A 21,907-nucleotide genomic window follows, 5' to 3' on the forward strand; every position below is an offset into this window, starting at 1 on the left:
ATGTCAATGCGTGCTTTTCCTGAAGCCAGGCTTGATTAGAACGTGTTGTTCTGTCTTGCGTCCACTAGAGGGAGACATCCTACCCACACTCCTTTAATGGGCTGACGACCGTTCTTTTGGTCATACAAAGAGGAGACTAATGCTTTATTCCTAAATGTCAAGTATAATTTAACGAGAAAATGCTATTTTGTCCATTCCATAGAGACAGACGAAGTTCAAATACTGAATAGCTTTATCTTCCTAAAACCTAAATGCTTCCCAAAAAAAACTATTTTTTTTTTAAAGAATATTTAGAAGATATAATGTAATGTAAAATGGTGAATTACAGGATGTTAATGATAGGTCAAGCAATGTTGTCAAAATTGTCGTCTTGAAACTGCGACTGGTTGTGAATATTAATGTTATGTGAAATGATAATACCACAAACTGTAAAATTTTATCTCACGTCTGCTCCAACTTTCACATTGCATTTCACATTGAAGATCAGAGGTAGCTACAAGTTGTGGAAGCTTAATTTGTACTTCGTTAGCTTTCAACAGGAATCAAATTGACCTAATTTAATTTGACAGCTGTTGGTCTGCATATGAATATTGATAAAATTGTTTAGCAGTCACTCTTATTGATTGAACCCGCACACGATGTGTTTACAAACCTGAAGAGCAGTAGTTTTTTTAAAAGATATTTTTTAAATAATGACAATGCATTATTTATGTCATTTCGCCCTATTTAACTAGAAAAAAATGTCGGTTTTCTTTAAACAAGGGGGGGCCTGATTCTCAAAAACGCAAATTCATGTTTTGGTCGCACAGTTTGTCCTTCTTGCAATGCCATAGCAGATAGCTGACGACACCAGTCCTGAAAAGACGGTGCCAGCATGGCGTTTACTTTATACTCCCTTATCCAGGCTGCAATTCTATGTGTAAATGCAATTGCAGTTTTGCACGAAGAGAGGTTCCTGAGTAAAGGTGTGTATGTAATGTTAATCACTGCATGTAGCTATGAATTTGTGTCTTGTTATTTAATGACAGAATGCTGTTGAGTCAATAACAGTATGCAGTGGTAACGTTCGCTGGCTGAGAGTGGAGGAAATTCTAGCTAGCTAATTACTAGCTAGAGAACGTTAGTTAAGAAGTATTAGGCAGCTGTTATGGGTCATTTGATTTGGTTATCGGTCGATCACGTTAACGTGAGGCTAGCCTCTCAGAGATATCTTCTAATACCTGTTTTATTCGCGCTAAGCTAGCAAGCTAGCTGGCTACACTTTTCCCAAGTCCACCCATGAAATCTGAAGTCGGAAGGGACGACAATTAGTTGACTGGTTATCATTAATATCACAGTGTTTGATGTTTATTGTTCTTTTTTGGTGGGAGATTGGGAACAGTTTTTTGTTACTGTGACAGTGCAATACAATAACTCGCGTCAAATATCTTTTTTTTCTGCTGGAGAAACGAAAGTACTGTTCTTCCTCTATATATAGCTGTATGGCCTAACATTAGCTCTAACGTTCGCTAGTTAAATGCCTAAAATATGTTTTGTTTTTCTTTCAGTTGGCTGGGGTGCGGACCAAGGCATCGGAGGGTTTGGTGATGAACCAGGGATTAAATCTCAACTTTTGAATCTTGTTCGCTCTGTGAGGACAGTTATGAGAGGTATGTTGCGGAACGGTGCTGGGGAAACTAAACAAAACCGTCTTCAAAACATGTAAACAGGACTAGGCCTCTAAGAAAGAACCATGCTTAATGGAGCCTTTTGTTTCCAAAACCCCTGCAAGCAAGATACTTGCGGTTGTTCATTGTCTGGTAGTAAGTTTTTTCCTTCCAATCGTTTATAATGGCAGTAATGCCGTTTAGTGGCAGCTATTGGTACTCCTGTTGCTAGTATTTTTGTGTAGAGTTATAGTATTGTTTTTCCTTTGAATTAAGTAGACTGACTATACAAATCAGCTGACAATTCGTTCCTGGTTCTGTTGTTTTGTAGCAACTAATATAGGTTTTCATGCAACGACAAATTCCTAAATTTCGGTTTTAATTATTATTCGTGAATTGTATAATTTCATAATCAAAATCATGTTTCTTTTTTGTTTTACAGTGCCCTTGATAATAGTTAATTCGGTGTGTATTGTCTTGCTGCTACTGTTTGGATAAAGAGACGGTGGCAGCAGCTCAACAACTCAATGGATTGGATACAGGAATAAAAACAGAAGACTTTGTAACCGCTGGAGTGATGGCATCATTGTTCTGTGTTCTGCTTCGTGTATCTAAGGAAAGATTTACCGAGCCTTATGTTTTCATATTGTTAGAAGTATTGTTGGACAAATAAGATATTTTCCCACTGGTAGACACACACATTGTATGTACAAAATAAGATAAATTGAAGTAAATGAAGACACAATCAAATCTGTAGTGAGAGCTGTAGTAACACATTCACCGTGGAAACGGTCCTCCCAAACCACTGACCAATAGCGGGACCACGCTTAGCCAAGTGCTCCTGGAGACTAGCAAGGCTTGGCCTGGAGGGCTTTGATTTCTGCTTTGCCAATTAATAAGAAGCTGTTTTTAAATTCCTTTTTGAGCAGCACAAGTCCACAACTACCCATATTTTCTAAGATGAATATAAAGTCAGCAGAACTATCAGTAGCTACAGGTGTCACCTGTATTGCAAGAGACAAATATAATACAGGGTGGTCCAAGTGCCAGACTAGAGGATGATTCTGAAACACACGTGGAACCAGTTTCCCAACCTGCAACATTTGAACCATGATATATACTAAAAGATTTAAAAATGCAACATTATTGTTGAGGAAACATTTTTGTAACTTTTTGTAATGAGCCGTGCTAGGCGTGCTATATACATTGATTCACATTTGATTCCCATTTTTCTTCATAACCAGCCCTTGTTATGTGATTGCTTGGTGACACAATGGCTTTTGTTCTGCGTTAAGTAGTTGTGCTTTTCCTGCTGGTGACACACTGACCGTGAGGGTCTAAGGCCACTGAAACAGCTCTCTGGAGACAGGCATGACCACTGGACCTTAACGGGGAACGCACCATCCGCATGCTGCTGGGTGTGAGCGCTGGCTGAGTGTTGGTGCGTTGTGCAAATTTGCTGCAGATGTTAACCGAGACATTCTGGATCATCGAGTATGTGACAACAACACCTTTGGAATATCTGTCCTGTTGGGCACAAGCATTACTGGACACCTGCAATATTGATCAAGTTCGTCTGAGGTGGACCCCCTGTGCCCCCCCCCCCCCCTATCTCTCTGTCCCCTCTCTTGTTCATAGACTTTCATAATAGGCATCTGCTTTAATGTCAGTATGTATATTTTTCTTACAATATAATAAGCAATTTGTACATTTTGTTGCATTTTTAATAGCTTTTAGTATAATGTATATCTGAGTGTAGGTTTTGAATGGACCTTCTCGCTCAAATCCATGCCCTGAACAAATATAAAACTGCAGGCTGTGAGGATAAAAATGTTTTTTTTTTTTTGCCATTAGATCATTTAAATTTCTCCCAGTGACTTGAAATGTTATAACATTGATTCTGACTGGCTGTTCTTTTTTTTCTTATTAGATATTTTATTTCTTTTTTTTTTTTTTTTAAATCCTGTTCTTGTGAATTGTTGAAATAAAAAATGTACTGCTGACAAAATGTCTTGCATAAGAAATGTATTCATTTGTTTTATAAAATAAATTGGAAACCAGAAATGATAGTACCTTGCAAGACACCTACAGCTTACTTTTGTAAATTATGATGTATACACTAGAATGCTGTTTGCTCGGTCTGGGTAGCTTGTGTCATTTTAAGTATTTTTTTTTACTGGCTGGACAGTACCGCAACCTTAAAATAACAGTCAGTGTAAAATGACATGTTTTGAGAATTAACAAATGAGGAAAAAATTATTTAATTTTCAGGTCAATAATCCTCTCATGTTTGTGAGGACTATTTTTACCCCTCAGGGTTTTATGACATGATGATCTGCAATGGTCCTGTTTCAATGTTAGATGTTTCTCTAAAGGAATTTATGCATTTAATAAAGTGTGTTGCATATCCTCGCATTCACCTTATTTTATGCAATTATCAACAAAGGAAAGGTAGATTTAGCATATGTTCAGGGATACAAACTCTTTTCCTGGTCATTTATACATGCAGCATTTGGTTCGTTGGCTCAATTGGTTCATTGGTTCAGTGCCCACCTCTCCCCAAAAATGAGTCCTTTTAATGCTCCCCTGTACTGTGGCAGAGGCAGTTTATCCATCTTAAAAACGTCTCGTGTCTTTTTTATGATAATATTCCGACACACTCAATGTGCTTTTTAAAGACCCCATCCTCTGCTCTGCTTCCTTCTGTAGCAAATAGGTGGCAAATGAACCCTTCTATAATAGTGCGTATAAAATGCACTTACTGTCCTAACTTTGGAGTGACTGTCAAATCGGAACGTTTGAAAGGTGCTCTTCACAGTTTTATATTTTACCGGTAATGTTAGCGTGGAATAGGTAACACGGTGAATGCGTGCGTACGGTTTTATGGACGATGTTTAAGATGTACTTCACTCCTCGTAACGAGACCCACTCTGGCAGTTCATGCTTTTGGCCGCCCCTTAATGGAGAGGCACTGCTTTTCAGAAATGAAGAATACATAATTTATGATCGAAGCAATAATGGTGTTATTAGATTTTGCGACACTAAAATAGCCATCAAAGTCTGGGGGTTGTTTAAGGGTTTCTTCATTTGAATGATACCCTGCAGTTCACCTTTTCAGCCACTTGGTGGCAGTGAATGTGCATTTCCTTAGTGATGAGCATAGTCTTCAGCCAGATGAGGTTCAGATGAAGAGCATACGAAGATATGAATCAGACTGTGAGTTTGCGATTAACTGTCCCTCAAATGTAGTAAATACACATCCTTTACATGTGCAGTGTGGGCACATTAAGGCATGTGCATCTTGAATGCTTCCATAAAAGCGGCTGTATAATTGTACCCTGTATCATTGTACCCTGTCAGAAACACCATTTTCACGTGCTGCAGAAACAATCCAGCGTTGAGGTTTTCCAGTTTAAAAGACCAAAGCAGTGGTGTCCCTTTTGAGACTTAACATTGTGGACTTCATAATACATCCATATTTTAGTCACGGTGGTTTGTTTACCCCATACAGCGGAATGCAAGTTAAACTCATAAGTATTCATAAGGTTTTACTTTTTAATGCTGCTTAAATTCATAAAAAAAGGATTACATTCAATTGGCATACTCCGCAGGGCTCATTAAGCCTTTAGAATTCAGTCAACAAAATACAAATATGCTGGAGGTTCATAGTGTGGATTTATTCTTTGATGTGCGGTCGCATCTGGTCTCTGGACAGAAAGTGTTACACCTTGTTATACATGAGCTAAGAAGTGAAATGTAATTACTTGAACAATCAGCATTTTGGTATTGTAGTGATATTGTGACTGGGACAATTCTTCAGAATATTACAGTGAATTGGTAGGTAGAGCTTCCTGCTTGGGTTTAGCTGTTAAATGGAATCTGAACGTTCCTATCCACCATTTAGTAAATCTTTTTGGTTAGCTACCAGAGAAAGGACAATTGTAACTGGTTGCCCATAAAAATTCAACCATGAATCTGATGTTTTATGGGCTCGTGTTTCCAATGTTTCTGCCTTCAGGCAGTATTTGTGTATTTAAATTAATAAAACATAATGATATCATGCATAGTGATCATGCACAGACCCAACACCCTAGTCCATGTCCTGTGGAATGACTCCTGACAGCAGATATATATTGTATATATATATATATGCTTGCAAAAAACTTATCAGACAGCATCAGTATTATTTGCTCAATAAAGGACCTTGAAAGAACCTTTAAAAACAGTTTATATTATTTTAAGATGTTGCAGTTCTCCAGTAAATCATTTGTCATTGCTCAAGCTCTTCTGTTTGGAGTGCCAATGACAGTGACCCCAAACATTTGTACTTTAATATTACCCATACTTCCCTTCTGCTGCCTCATGTGCAAAAGGAACCACATGGTAACTCAGCTGCTAAGACGACTTATTTCCACAACGCCCCAACAACAATTGTGACGTAATAAACAAACGTGGGGCTTTTTAAAGCTGGAAGTTATTTAGCAAAGCTGTTAAAATTTCAGTCCAGCTCCCAGAGTGACTTAATGAGATGCCGAAAAAGGGAAAGGAAAACTTTAATGCAGGACGCACGTCTCCACTCTTCACCGCAACGCATTTCCTCCCCCCTAAAAAAACTCGCCGTTTTGGCCACTGTCTTAGTTTTGAAACCAGGAACAGCCTGCATTGGTTTGGATAGGAATTCCAGGAGATAAGACTCATTAGAGGATTGGGTTTTGTTGGGTCATCTTTGCATAACAATTCCTATTCATATGTGTATTTGAACATTTACGTGTAAATTTCATATTCACTCCTAGTCTTCCTAGACCTGTCTGCTGCCTTCAGCATCATTAACCATCAACACAGTTTCCACAGCTACTCCTCACCACCATGATGGATCTGAGAATCTCTGGGCCTGCACTCTCATGGACCACTCCTGTCAGGTGGTATGGAGGAGGTCTTTTTCTTTACCAGAGACCCTCTCTAATGGGATTCCCCAGGGCTCAGTCCTAGGCCCTCTCTAATGGGATTCCCCAGGGCTCAGTCCTAGGCCCTCTCTAATGGGGTTCCCCAGGGCTCAGTCCTAGGCCCTCTCTAATGGGGTACCCCAGGGCTCAGTCCTAGGCCCTCTCTAATGGGGTTCCCCAGGGCTCAGTCCTGGGGCCTCTCCTCTTCCCATTTGTCTATCTCTCTGTCTGTCTGTCTGTCTGTCTGTCTGTCTGTCCATCCATCCATCCTACCTTCCCTTCCCTATGTTAATTCTAGTGACAAAGGATTACCTGATTCGCTGGTGTGTTGTGGCTCGGCCATTACACTCTCATTAACTGCTACTTGGAATGTTGGTGATTTGTGAATCTAGGCCTTTTTTTGTGCCCTAATTGTAAGTTTCTCTGGATAAGAGCATCAGCTAAATGCCTAGAACATAATTTAAATGGTCTTTAAAAGGCTTGTGCCTGAACCACAGCCCCAGTAGATGCAGTATTGTGCTAAAGCAAGGTAAAATGAGAGTGATTTATTAGATTTTATTTACAGCATAGCTGTTGATTGCATTCAGGGTCTCTTTTTTTAACTTTTACTGTTATTTAACCGGGTAGGTTTGAGTTCTGAAATACTGTGATCACCTACGGGAGCTATGGGGGGGGGGGGGGGGGGGGGGGGGGGGGGGGGTGGAGGGGTGGGGGGGGGGGATGCTCAGCCCTGTTCAGAGTGTCCAAGTTTCTGCAGCAAACCTGCCCACAGTCAGAATGCTCTGCGCAAGATGGATCTTTTCCACAATCATTAAGTGACAGATAGTCTTGGTGTTTATTTCAGATAAAAGGCAAGTTTAATACACACCTGGCTATGAGAATAAAAGCATAATATAACAATTTCTCTGAAAAAGAGTAGAGTGCTCTTTTATATATTTAAGGCACATTTATATTCATTTTCCCTGTGATGTGAGACATTTGCCTTAGCTTTGATTAGACCCTGTTTCCATGACGCTACCTGCACAGGGAGTAAGACGTGTACTGGACGTCTTCTACCTCTGTTTTGGATAAAAGCTGCTCCCTCCCATAACTACATTTTAAAATCAAAGAGTGCTCTAATCACACATTTAATATGCTACTGAGTTCTACAAAGACTCATCCCAAGTCCCAGAAACCATTGTTCTGGAGCAGGAGTGTCCAGTCTTAACCAAAAAGAGCCAGTGTGGGTGTGGTTTTTTGTTTTAGGGAAGTTAAGGGTGAAGGAGCAGGGTTTATGTTTCTCTGTCTCATGTTCACCCCAATGTTCCCCTGGATGAGGAACTGCTATCTGTGCCGAAATGTACAGATAAGATGATTCAGATTTAGTCAGAACTGCAGGCTTGGCGTGCAGATGGCACTAATCAGAATGTGCGGCTGCATGCGTTTGTGTTTTGAGTCTTCTCCTGTGCATTTGTCTGTTCTCAGAATATATTAAACTTCACCCAAAACAAACCCACCGAGGAAATTAATGAGCCAGCGTGTACACGTATCTAAAGGATCAGCACTGTCTTAAGTCCATAATTTAATATGCTGTATTTAAGGCATTAAATACTTACGTTCACAACTGAAAGACTTGCTCTAAATCACAGATGAAGCCCGGAACTAAGCCCCCCTCTCTTGTTAATGAGAGGTGTCTGGCAAATCCGCCTGAGGCATTAACTCACTGGGAGGATCATCGCTGAATCTCACAGCTCCCCCCCCCCCCCCCGATACCTTGAAGAAGGGGGCACAGGGGAACAGCTCTGTGGCCTGAAAGGGGCCCTGCAGGTATGGAGCTGGAATCCCGACAGAGGGCCCTTCTGTTTGTATCTTCTCCTCGTGTCCGTGCGAGTTTCCTCCGGGCACCCCGGTTTCCTCCCACAGTCCAAAGGCAGGCTAGGGGTAGGCTAATTGGAGGCTCTAAATTGTGTGCGTGAATGGTGTGTGGGTCCCCGTGATGGATTGGCAACCTGTCCAGAGTGCGTTCCTGCCTCTCGACCACTGCATGCTGGGATGGGCTCCATTTTTCTACCACTGTACATAGATTAAAAAAGTGCATTTCATTTTGTGTCATAAATTCAATATATTGAACATGGAGGGTAAGTAAAGGTATAAGATGAGAAGCCCAGCCAGTCTTCCTTCATTGTAGGAGTTAATCAGCCAGAGGAACCAGCCTGAATGTGTTCTGCCTCAGCAGCTTCCTACCTCCTGTCAGCTTTAATTAAAACCTGCACAAAGAGAAAAGAAAATAGAAAAAAAACCCATCTCTCATTTTCTCTGTTCCACTGCTTGTAGAATCAATAGTCTGTTTCACCCTTGAACAGTGCGTTCTCTCAGGAATCTTTCTTTTGAAATGTGAACACTTGATCCCAAATGTCAATTTAATTGCAACTTGTTTCACACATTCCTGAAATTTTTTTGTTAGGCCTTTTGAATTTTCTCAGCCCTCCCACCCAAAGGCGTTTGTGTGCCCCGGGATCAGTGGCTCCAGTGCCGTGGAGCCGGGCCGCGGTCCGGTCGGCTCGGCTGCAGACAGTGGCGGCATTGATTCACATGCAGGACGAGAGGGCATCACACAGAGGGCACGGGACAGGATGTGTGGTCCAGTCTCTTAGACTGCCACTCTGAATACGGCAGACTTACATGTTGAAATCTGTTAAAATCTGTTAAAAGAAACTTTCCCCCCCAACCAACCTTTACCCTTATTTTTTATTTTCTCTTAACTTGGAGTCCCCAGCTGCATTTGTTGCACTTTGTGGCCCAAAGTTGAGTCATGATTGACTGGAGGAACTTCATGCTAAGTAGCTCCTCCCCTGACGTACACTACCATAAATTAAACCAATTAACTTAACAACAGCCAAACTGCAATAAATGAACAATACAGAAAACATGATACCAATTACAGAAATAATCTATAACATAAGAAAATAAAATAAAGGCACCCTAAATTAATTACATGCACATTATACTAAATAAAAAATTCCCACCTGTCAACCTAGACTGCAGTGGTAGCTTCCATCTACCCCCGTGTACATTAGGTTGGTTTGTCCCTTGCTCCGTTTGGCAGTGCGTGGAGCTGAGGCGCGGAAGTGAGTAAAATTAACATTGTGTTTGCAAACGGTCAATGAAAATTGCTGTGATCTTTGTAATAGTCAGCCAAAAAAAACGTTAAACAGAAACATTTACACGCGAAACATTTAACACATATAAGCAGCAAAAATAACACAGACAAACGCAACATTACAAACGTGCACCAGCAGGCCTTATCCGGTATTATCAATCGGCATTTGGGAAACACGGAGTTTGCGCGGTCTTTAACAAACTAACGAATCACGTAGCCTAGCTCGCAGGCTCGTCACGGAATCGGCCCGTGACTGCGCCTGTGTCAAAGAAGCAGACTTCCCCCACAGCTAAAATGACCGGTCCTTCCTGCATAGTGATACAAGGGCTATCATGCGGACTGGAACCCTTCTTCTCTGGATGATGCTATAGCCAAATGTAAGCTATGTCACAGGGGTACTAGCCACAGTTGTTGCTGTGAAGGCTATACGGTGTTTCTCTGCTGAAAAAGTGTCCAAGGCAGATGAGTCACCAAGCTCCCCTGAAATATGTTTTTGCAGCAAATGACAGAAGAATGTTGCATGTGTTTAAAATGGAAACTTGATGGCCAATGGCAAAGCCTCTCTTCAGGGGAAGATCACTTGAGTCATGCCTGAAGTAAAGGGAAATTCGGCCGCATGGAGCTGCTGTTAAGGAATTGTTTCTGGAGGGCTGGTTAAGTCTGGAAAGGGTTTTGAGACGAGTGACTGTTCTCCTCTGTCCCGCTCCCTCCAGCACCTTCATTCCTGGGAGACTGAGCCACTTTTAAACCTCAAACCCCAAAAAAATTATGGATAAATATATTAATATGTTAGTGAGTCTACCCCACCCTCCAGTCTGATTTAGTCTTCTTTGAGAGGATTAGACGGGCGAACATAGCGCAGGTTTGTCTGGAGCGTGCTAAAAACCCCGGAATTAAAGCACCGTAACCTTGGCAGGCTAGCCGGCTGAAAAGATGGTAATTGTGGTGAGATGAGAGATGGTTGGGGTTTCGCAGTAAACAGCCGCTTCCACTGGGATCGTAGAGAAAAGAGTTTTATGTTTTCTCTCATTAGTGCTTGCTGAATTCATTTACCAGGATTTATGGGTGATTGGCCAGTTATTAGAATAGTGGGACGAAATGTTTTAGAATAGGACTCGAAGCTAGTTATTCTTCTAGCGAGCAATTTTTTAGAATAATTTGCAGCAATCAAAAAGAGGGGTGAACAATCAAATCCTGCTTTTACTGATTATTGCCGTTGGCTTATTTTCTTTTTCTTTTTAAAGAAAGAACTGATACTCTCTTTGATTTACTAGGAGTGAACAATCAAATTCTGCTTTTTCTGATTATTGCTGTAGGCTTACTGTATTTTAACTTTTTTCCAAGGAAAGAGCTGTCATTCTCATTGATTTACTAGTTTATGTAGAGATGTAAATATGTAGAGAGCTCGGTCTGTCTTCATTGTGTGAGAGGCATATGCAAGGCTATGACAGGTTATTGTTGTCACGGTTGGCACACAAGTCAAAGCTTTTTACTGATCAGCAGAATTTTCTACTGGCTATCGGATGGCCACACATCTTCAGTGAGTGCATATTGTACGCACACAGATCACCTACAAATGGATCTACAAAAAAAAAAAAAAACAGCTTCGCATTCTCCCTTCCCACTTCAGTTTGACTTTTAGACTTTTTTGGAATTGTTTTAGAAAGCGCCACTTCAGTAGATGCGAAAGGACTATGACCAATTTGAGAGGTGCTGCAGAGCTGGAAATGAGCAGGGCCTTAAATAAGGCTGAACGCACAGTGCGCACAGAAGAGGGGCGCACTGGAGTGTCAATTTAATTTGAGGGTGGGGTTTAAAAAGCTGTCGGGAAAAGACAAAATACAAGTTATTTTCTCAACACGCCCGTGTAATCGACCTCCTGTGGAACAGTAGCTATCTGGCACATTCTGTCAGCCACTTCTGTGCAGGCACACTGCGAATGAGGCGGTCATATTTCTCTTTTTTATTCCTTTTTAATAATGCATGCAAAATTAGGGAATAAAGTGAGCTCTCTACAGTCCTGTGTGCTGCTTGCTGTTGAAAACTTCATTTTGTGGAGTAAGAGAAGCATTTACAGCAAGTTCTTTGTGCGGCTGTGCTTAAATATGAATTATCTCGCTTTTCCTGTGGATGACAAGATGTTTTCTAATTATTTTAAGGATTTTTAATACGTTCATATTCTGAAAGTAACATTCTGTTTTTTAGTATTAAACTGACCATGCAATTTCTGGCCTTTTCTGAATCTATACCTTCTTTAGTATGTCAAAGGATGACTGAATGTTAACAAATAACTTCCTGTTTACTCTTCCTTGTATACTTGGTGCATTCAACAACGTATGTGGTGGTCAGTATAAGATTAGCATTTAATATGCTTTTGGAATTAAGGTATTTTAGGCAAAGGTGCTTTTCGTTGGGTTTTCAGGTCTTCAGTACTCCTGCCTCTTCTCTTTTAAATGTCCTTGCAAATCAGTCAACGATTCTCTGGGAAATTTGGGTGTGTTCCCGCCTAAATCGGCCCCCTGCCTAAGACCCTGAGAGGCGAGGTGTGTCAGGTCCTGGGAGTGGCGTACGCGCTGTGAGAGAGTATCGAGCTGAACACCGACGCCCGCTCAGCGCTGGGCGAAGGATTCGCAGCAGCAGCCAGTGAAATAAGCGTTCAGTACTGCGATATGCCAAAAAAAGGGATTGTTTTCCATCAGCTGTTTCCATGAGAACCACAGCTAAATAAATAAAACATAAAAAAATTCAAAAGAAGTGCCAAATTGTAAATGCACGAGGAAGTGGAATATGAGTAAATTTATTGGGCTGTGGTTTAGAGGACGAGAGTCTATTTTAAATTGCCAACAGGCTGAGAGAAACATTTGGTGACTTTATGTTCTGGTTTTTCTTTTATAGCACGCTGTTCCAGGAGTTTCTTTTTCTATTAAAAGTGAACATCTGACCCCTACGTTCAACACATAGTGCTTGAATCCTATTCGTTTTTGCTGGACTTTCTTTCTCTCTGAAGAAATTTTATTTATGTAGCGTCTTTTCAGAGCCCAAGGTCGCTTAACAAGGTTAAAAGAATAAAAAAAAGGAATAAAACAATTATTAGCTGCTCTGCTGCAGAACTGCTAGTCATCGTCAGGATCTGATTCCAGAACTACAGAGCAGGACGCTACATGGGCCTCATTTTGAGGCAAAGGTGCTGTACCTTACACAGATAAAAACAAAAACAAACAAAAAACTCTGTGAATGAGAAGCTTAACGACCCTAAATCCCTGCTGCATTCTGCGATTTATAAAATGGCTCTGGTCCAGGTTTGAGCAGTAATTATTGCGTTTTGTACTGTAAAACATAATTAGAACACTGTAATGCCTTTTTCTGTGAACTTAGTGAGATGGTAGTGCAGCCAACCACTCAGTTATATCACCAAAGTAAGACTTACGACGTACGTCCGAAATTGCATCTTTATTTTCTCCCATTTATTATGTCACTAGGCTGTTTGAACACATTTAATTTTACAGTATATCCAACTGTTTTCCTTTAACACTGATTTATGGGATCGCCAGCCTGTAAACACTGTGGACCACGCGACCCTCTTAACAAAGCCTTCCCCTAAACCACCGAACGGCTCTGTCTGCCCCTGCATCTAACGGACTTCTCCAACATTCTTCTCACAATGTAAAAATTCTGAGTAGTCATCATTATTTTTCAGTGTGGCATTTGAAGTGAAGTGAAGACTTTGCTGTTGCCAAGAAACAGCATTAAACGGTATTATCTCCAGTTTTATAAATGCCACAAAAAAGCACATTTTGCACACTAAGCATGGAAGCACATTTTAAACTACACGAATACATTTAATGAATAATGACAACCGGTATATCAGATCCTTTTGGGATGTAAAATCAGGAAGTCCGTTGTTATATTTCCAAACAATCCATTTTACAGAAAATAAAGAAATGGTGCCGCAAGAAAATCTTAAAAGCCCGGGGACATTATTTCTTTTACTGAGAAAGTCATTTCAATCAGGAAACTTTGTGAATGGGGAAACCTCCGTTATTATACTTCAAATGTGACTTTCAGCATCTCAGTATATTGGTTTATCTTTACATTTATCTTTAAGTGAATAAATGTATTCATTAGTTGTGTTTGTGGTGGTGTGGAAACAGGATATGTATCAAATGGAGTGGAATAGATTAAATGCTATGGAGGAGAAAAGGGTTTTATATAAATATTTTCACTCCATAGACCTCCATCTGGGCTGTGCAGTCATTATGTCAAAGTGGACTTCCTGCCCAGTGCTAACAAGCAGTTTGTTAGTAATTTGTCAGGTGTTCAGCTCTCCACACTGACGTGGGAAGCTCATTCCACCCCTGGGGGGCCAGATCAGACAGGAGATGTGACCTGGCGGTACAGGTGTGCGGGGGGGGAGGGGCCAGGCGCTCATAGGTAGCAGAACTGAGAGATCTGGCAGGTGTGTGGGATCTGATTGAGCCTTTGAAGATATAAGGCCAGCCAGAAGGGAGTTGCAGTAGTCCAGACAGAGCATGACCAGCGCCTGGACTAGGTTGAGTAGGTGGTGAAGGGATGAATTCTCCAGATGTTGTGCAGGTCTAATTTTTGTGATATTCTGCTCAAAGGAAGGGATCACTTAAGGGAGACCTCTACAGCCAATTTGGTGAGTACCAGTGATTCATTACCTGAATGATTATGCAAATGTGTGAAGGAGTAGCCATCAGTGCACAGACAGTGTGTGTGTAATTTTCAGATATTTTAATGTCTGCATAATATGTACTATTCAACGTTTTCATCGACGGACTCTTGGGTTAGCATGCATGGAGTCTTGCAGGTGACTAATTGGTTGGAATGCTTCCAGGTGTGTCTAATTGCGGCTCTATTTAAGATCGATAAGATCAATGAGCTGATTAATGTCCAAACAATTAAGTGTAAATGTCCTCAGTGCCTGCATGTCTGGCTCGTTTGTTGTCTTGAAGAATCAGCTGGCTTTGTGACACAATGGATCAACCAAAGCTTTTATTGTTTTATTTAATTGTTAATTAACAAAATGAAAGTCTCAATACCAGCCCAAGCCTATAATTATGCCATGCTAAAAGCTGATTCACAAATGAATCGGAAGCAAGTCGAAGCAACTTACCGACCCAGTTGTCGATGTGATGTCTCATGCAAATATTTCTGTCTCCTCCAGAATATGCATATTGTAGTATATTAGTAGTATTCTCTGCAAATACAGTTGTAATAAGCAGGGCAGCTGCAATAAAAATACGAGAAATGTGCCCCTTTTTTCTGTCTTTTGGTTTCAGCAAGCTTAACACATTTTCAGGTGTGTGACTTTGGCAATATAAAGCCCACAGTGTAGCTATTACTCCCCAGGTTCCGCACAGTGATCGCCACTGTCCTTAACTGCAGGGCGAGAACAATGCTGCATTTTCAGGTGGAAAATGAATCGTTTTAAAAAAGGTTACTTGAGGCACAATTTGGATTCTGCTCAGATAAGTATCAACACATATTGAATATTTATGATGGCTACACAGAGCATATTCCTGCTAATTATTCAGACTATTAGACAAAATAAAAATTCTCTACAGCTGAATTACGGGGTCTAACCACAGGCAAAGGGCAGTATAAGTATGTGCACTAAAATTATGGCTTTATACAGCATATGACAACATTAATGCAAACATTGCTTAGATCCAAACCTGGCTGGATCAGATACGAGTGTTGGAGCTCCTTAGAGCTGTAAATCAGCCTCACAAGTAATGAGAGCAAGGGAAATCAATGCAAATAAGATCATGTCATTATAGGTACCTTTTTTTTTTTTTACCAAGCCACATTTCTTCCTTCACAATTTAAATGGAACCTATCGCAGTGATTGTGCTGGCTTGTTTTTTTTTTATTAAAATCACGCAAATTCACACAGCTGGCCAAGGAACAGCTGAGAAGCTACAGTTGTCCTTTGTCATTACTTTTGGTCCCCTAATATTGGGTGGGGGGGGTGTATAAAAAGGGCTGTAATCCCTACAAGGATTACCTGATATGGATGTTAATACCCTCAAATTAAATCTGACAGTCTACACTTTACCCTTACATTCATTGTTTAATTTCAAATACAAGGAATATATTCTCACTCTCACTCTCACTCTATATATATATATATATATATATATATATAATGTATGTTTGTGTATAATGTATGTATATGTTCATTCACACCCATGAATGCACACACTTATATATGAGCAGTTGGTTAAAGCATTATGGTTCTCTAAGTGGCTTAACTGCTGCTGGGCTCTGTAATAAAGCCAGAGCTTTCCGGAAATAGGAAATTAAGTCAGTACAAGGGGCAATCAGCTCTTAATTAAAGATCTTCCCACTCTTCTTTAAAGATTATTCCTTCTAATGCGAGACCTTTCTGATAAAAATAAGCTCTTTGTGATAAATAAACAGAATTAATTGGCTTTGTTGCCGAGGCACAAGCTTTTCTGCATCACAGAACAGGAAAACTGTGACACAGATTAAGTTTAATGATTACTGGGGTTTCAAAGCAAATATTCTCAACCAGTTCTCTTCCAGGCCTACAGCTGGAGTGCAGTACATCTGTAATCTCTGCTTCTGGTCTTGTTAATATTATGGTGGGCAAACTTAAGTCTGTTTTATAACGACATATGTTTCCTTTTCTTAGGGTTCTATTAATTGCATGCATGCATAATGTCAAATAATTCCATGGTTCAAGTCTTCATGTGTAGTGAACGATTAGGAAGTGTATATGTTTGAGCTGGTATCAGCTGGAGAGGGTATCTTTGGTTAATGTAGGCTACTGAAAAATGAGCAACATGTATCTTTTTTTAGAGATTTTAATAATGCCAGACAGAAATGTGAATGAGCTCGTATACAACGGAAAAAATGCTTGGAGCTCTAATGGCAGCAGAGAAAATGAGCTGAATTTTCAGCTGCACATACAGGATGAATCTGCTTTTAAGCTGAATGTGCCTTTCCTTTAGTTAAGGAGGGAAACGACTCCATTTGCATCTAGGACCTGCGCCAGTTCACTGACTCTCACAGGACTCAAAATGCTCTGTGCATCCTGAAGTCAGAAAGAGCTTCTTGCAATAGGCCCAGCGTCTTGAATCTCGCAGAATGCCAGAAGCATCACTTAAGCGTGGAAGGAATATGGAACAGCAGTGGCATGAATTGCAAATGACTAATTAATCATTTTTTCAAATGTTAATGTTATTAAGTCGGTAACTGACGGCTCTCGAGGTGTCCAGGCTTGATTCCTCAGACAGTAATTAATTGCACGCAGTAGAAAAAAAGACCCTTAGGCTTTCTTTAACACTCCGTCATGCCTGCATTTTCCTTACATGTACTGTGCATGGATTTATCCTTTTATTTTGGGCTCACCGCATGATGTAATTGTGCAGCCGCGATTGGCTGAGCTTTCGGAGGGAAATGGAGAGTGAGATGGCGCACGTAATCACAGCTGGATTTGTTTGTGTGCGTGAAGCATTTCCGTTTGATTTGCAGACTCTCTCTCCAGCTAATGCTTTGGTTTTATGTCCTTAATCATGGGTGTAATGTTTGAAGAGATGCCAGGAGAGATTTTGTGTTCATGACTTGGGTATGTTACTCCTTTTTTTTGTTCTCTTTTCGGGCCTGGTTGTGTAAGTGCCTCCTAAAAAGTGTGGGGTGTTTGTTTTGCCATTCTCGCATGTACACACCCAGGTTAGAACTTCCTGGTTTAAGATGCTGTATGACTGATCTTGAGCTTGTGACCGTCTGGGCCGTCAAGCTGAAGTTCAGCGCCTGTCCTCCAGGGGTCACTGTAGGCACTGTAAGGCTCAGCAATCTTTCGGAAGTAAGCACAGATACGAGACTAATTATAAAGGATGTGCTCATCAGTGCAAAACAATAAAACGAGGAAGCATGAACAAACAAACATCAGGAACATCCTGAGAGTACCGTGCACACAGACACATTTCATTTATTTTGCACAAATTATTGTACAAAGAGTACAAGAGACTGACAAAAAAACGCTAGAAAGACAACCAATATCTGGCATGAGCTGCTGAAATGATTTCTATAAAGAGAACATCAAAGAACCGGTCAAAACAGTTGACATTGTGCCTGTTGTCATTGATGGATCAACAGATTCAAAGGATCACAGTGTTTTGCACATTTTGTTTTGTTTCACAGGAACAGTTATTCTCGGGTAATTTGAGAGTCATTCAGGCAAACACAGCTGTATCTGCACCGTGAATGACTCCTCAGGGATAGGGGGCATTGTCAGATGTTTAAATGCGTTTGTCTGAGGTTGGCGATAAGCAACTGGCGGTGTTCATCTCAGACAGAGTGAGCTACTTTGGCAAGACCTTCAATGGGACTCTGTTGGTCTAGTTGCCAAATGCAGTGCTTTTGGCGTGTAAAGCACAGAGTGTAATTAGTGCAGGGGGAAATATTTTCTTGAAAGTTGCCAAACTGGTCACCGCCATTAAAATGATTTTTGAAACCTTTCACAAATTAGGTAAACAGAACATCAGATAAATGCAAAGTTTTCTACTAATATAAGACTGCCTATTCAACCATGGAAAAAGCAGATGGAAACTTAGTGTTCTGCAGTGAGCTGGGTTGGAACATGCACATCCAATATAGCGTAGGACCAGTGCCTGGCAGAAGCCCAAATCAACAAGGAAAAACACCCTGAGGAAGACCAGTTTGGGTTGAAACATCGATGTTTTTGATTATTAAATGGGAGCATTTTTCATTAGCTAAAAAGTGTAGACAAATTGGGGGGTTTTCCCCCAATTTGGTGTTATGCAATGGAGAACCTTTAGACATACGGCAGATGTTATACACGGTTTGTGGAGATAGACGGTTCACCCTGTAGTGGTATATTAAAGGAGCTGAAGACATTGTTGGAAGAAATTCATGGTTAGACAAAATGGCTCCGTCATAGTGCAGCATTGACCCCATCAAGTAGTTCAAGAGTCGGTTCGACAGAATTCATAAAGCCCTCAATAAAGGAGGGTAGCTGACGAGTGAATGTCGAACGCTGGCATAACACGTCCCGAGCAAAGGTAGAACAATAAAAGGTCAACGCATTAAAACGTCGGCTATAACAAATATGACGGCTCACAAATTTCTGATGGGGACTGTCACTTTGAACTTCAACACTGCAAATTAAAGGACATTTAGCACAGAAGACCAAACGGGAAGTGTCAGTTCATATGGTTACAATCCAGTGCGATCCAGGAGAAGCACATTTTCAAATGGGTGGCTTTTCACACATGAATGCCGGTTCATGGAACAAGAATAAACCAGCCTACAATGATTATGCTTACAGTACCAGACATTTTACTTTACTTAAATGTATGACATTTGACTGCTGCCTTTGATTTTTATTTACACGCCCCTGTTGCAAGCAGTTTGTTTTTCATCTCAAAATATTTTAACACTGTATGGCAGGTCACTAATTTCAGGTCAGCCTTACCCCTCTTCCTAAAAGGAGCAGCCTTTAGTTTTCTTGGTGGACATTCATATAAATTGCTGCTGAGATGGTTTCTGCAGGGGACTGACTGATAGTTTGATATGGGTAGTTTGAAAGAGAGGCTTGTGGACCCCTTGCTGGTGAAGGACTACAGGACATACACGATGCAGCACAACACTCCCATGTCCTCTGGGTCCATGTCATTACGAAAGGATTAGGCTTTGGTTGGAATGAGTGAATTTATAACAATTAGAATGGCTTCAAGCATCTGATCACTGGTTCTAAGAGGTGCCAAACATTTGTGGGTCTTCTTGTGTGGGTCAGTGCAGATGTTCCTAAATAAAGAGTAGGTGTTCACTACACCTCCCTCCATTCACCCATTTATTTAAGAATTTTCTAAATGCTGTCCATTAATCCAATGACTCATACTGTTTTTGGAAATATGTCCTTAACTGGCATCTAGATCACCCATTAGAGCACTCTGTTTGCGCTTCTCCAGTGTCAGTAGCAATTTGTGTTCTTACATTATTTTTTTTGAAAGGCACTGAGCAGGAAACAAAAATCTTAAACGCGGAGTTTAAGTGGCTCCTGGCGTCATACTCATTGTATTACGTTGATTATTCTTCTTTGGTGGCGGTGTTTTTTTTGCTAAAGACCCCTTTGTGTAGCTGTTTTCAGCAGGGCTTGGATCCTCCCAATAAGTTTTTAGCATCAATGCGGATTTCAACTAGCTGCTTATCAGCACTGTTCAAGAATAACAATTCTGCTAACCAATAATACCCTGCTTAGGGAATTCTTCTGCTTGGGTTCTCAAGTGTTACCCCAGAAAATGGCAATGCACCCAAAACATTGCCTCACCCCCCCAGTGACGGCATTCTTTGATGGTAGAGCTGGGCTGTGCACCTTATTTTTAGGTGTACTGGTGTGAAATCCCACAATGCTATGTGGTTTCCCAATACCACTGTCAATGGCGTTTCACCCAGTGAATATTAAAATATTAAAAACCGCACATTGCAATCGCATGAGAGAATTTGTGACGTACACTGTTGGGTGAATTGTCTGTTTGGAAGGAAACTCGTATTTGAACGAAAACGTGATGACGTGATGGGACATAGCAAATGGTGCGTGCAAAGTTTGTGGAAACACATGATGGGGTTGGAGCCAAGCGCTCTGTAGTAGATCACATTACACAGGTACGAAAACAGTTATATTAATCTTAAAAGAAATGTAGCCCATCTGGGTCTTCCTGTCTCCTCGAGTCCTATCTCCGAGTCCTGGAAGTGTAAGGGTGCTGTCGGTGGACACAAAGCTTATCTCCACTCCGGTCCTGGGGGAAAAACAGCCAGGAAGATTCTGCTCGCACAGGGATTAGAAAATGTCTGAGATTCTCTCTCTCTCTCTCTCTCTTTGTTTATTTATTTATTTTTGGTGTGGCAGAGATTGGAGGGAACATACAAAGGCACACTCACAAAGCAAACCAACAACAACAACAAATGACCAGTACCTCAATTTTCAAAGTGCAATATAATAAATATTGCCCACATATTGGTTATTGGCCCACTAGCTTTATATTGGTTTTTGACTGGATATTGGCAGGCTGCTTTAATGTTGAGCCCTGCGCATGTGGTGCCATGATGATTCACTTTCGCACAGCGTTTCACAGGCTGCACAGTGTTTAACAGGCCTGTGGATCCAGATTTACAGAAACCCAACAATGCACTTGGATGCCAAACTGTGCCAGTATGCACAGGCTGAGTGTGCAGGAGAATGAGTACTATGGACAGTGCGTGCTATTTTCCGATGATACACTGTATCTGTCGGATGTTTAATTTTATTTACACGAATACGAGCGAGTTTGGCTATATGTGACGCGGCAGTATTACTCTCAGAACCCTGCCTGTTTCCACCGGTCGACCTTGACCACCGCAGAAATTTAATCATTAGCTGCAGTCTGGATTGCCTTTGAGCAAGAAAAGGCGAACGTGTCGAGTCCGTTCAGTCTAACGTCAGAACCGCACCGGTGGACAATGGCAGCCCAGGGTAAATAGCCGAGCAGTCCTGACACCGCAGTATTGCAGCATCAACTGTTATCCCAAAGCCGGCCACTGCCACGGGCTGCAAACGAAAGCGATGTGACTCGCCTGTGTGTTTGTGTCAGCGGCCGGAATTACAGGTGAAGGTGGTGTTTTCCAGCTGAATTAAATCTCAGCTCTCTTTCATCTCTGCAAGGTGCTCCTGCTCTAAGCCCTCCAGTCCAGGCATTCCTCTCCAGGCAGCGTGCTGCTGCTGCTGCTGTTATAGTTCATACTGTAAGTGTGTTAGCCATTTTACCCCAGGAGAAGCACTAATTATAAAAGTGACACTATGTATTTTGTTTATTTCCGTGTTCTTACAGGCGTAACAACCGTTTACCATTATATCTTTGATCTAGTTCATATCGAAGTTACAATGAAACAAGTTGGCAACATTTTTTTAAATAAGAAAACTACCCAGCTTTAGGACATCTTGTATGGGCATCTGTGCGATGTCGGATTTTTAGAACAACCTAGAAATATTTCTTAAAGCTCATCTCTCTGCTGCAGCTTGTGTTCGAAAAAGCTATGACTGGGCCCAAACAAATTGGGTTCTTTGAAGGTGAAACAAAGCTTTAAATGCTAGCAATACCCTAGACAGCAAAAGCTGCTACCTTACATAT

At 41.1% G+C, this 21,907-nt stretch overlaps 1 protein-coding gene across 1 annotated transcript; it reads left to right on the top strand.

Annotated features, from left to right (window-relative positions):
• Window positions 1-808: 808 nt before the first annotated feature.
• Window positions 809-2,589, top strand: ier3ip1 (immediate early response 3 interacting protein 1). Its single transcript, XM_035435636.1, has 3 exons — window positions 809-965; window positions 1,548-1,649; window positions 2,089-2,589. Exons 1-3 carry the CDS (start codon window positions 875-877, stop codon window positions 2,142-2,144), a joined length of 249 nt encoding a protein of 82 aa, XP_035291527.1. The 5' UTR covers window positions 809-874; the 3' UTR covers window positions 2,145-2,589.
• Window positions 2,590-21,907: the final 19,318 nt, after the last annotated feature.

This window comes from Anguilla anguilla, chromosome 10 (genome assembly GCF_013347855.1).
Source record: "Anguilla anguilla isolate fAngAng1 chromosome 10, fAngAng1.pri, whole genome shotgun sequence".
Classification (NCBI taxonomy): Eukaryota; Metazoa; Chordata; class Actinopteri; order Anguilliformes; family Anguillidae; genus Anguilla; species Anguilla anguilla.

Bases quoted from the DNA above. Each gene is read 5' to 3' on its own strand.
- ier3ip1 (XM_035435636.1), top strand. From the start codon at position 875: ATGGCGTTTACTTTATACTCCCTTATCCAGGCTGCAATTCTATGTGTA. The intron at 966-1,547 runs GTGTGTATGTAA...TTTTTCTTTCAG, and splicing joins AGAGAGGTTCCTGAGTAAAG to TTGGCTGGGGTGCGGACCAA. The intron at 1,650-2,088 runs GTATGTTGCGGA...TTTGTTTTACAG, and splicing joins TGTGAGGACAGTTATGAGAG to TGCCCTTGATAATAGTTAAT.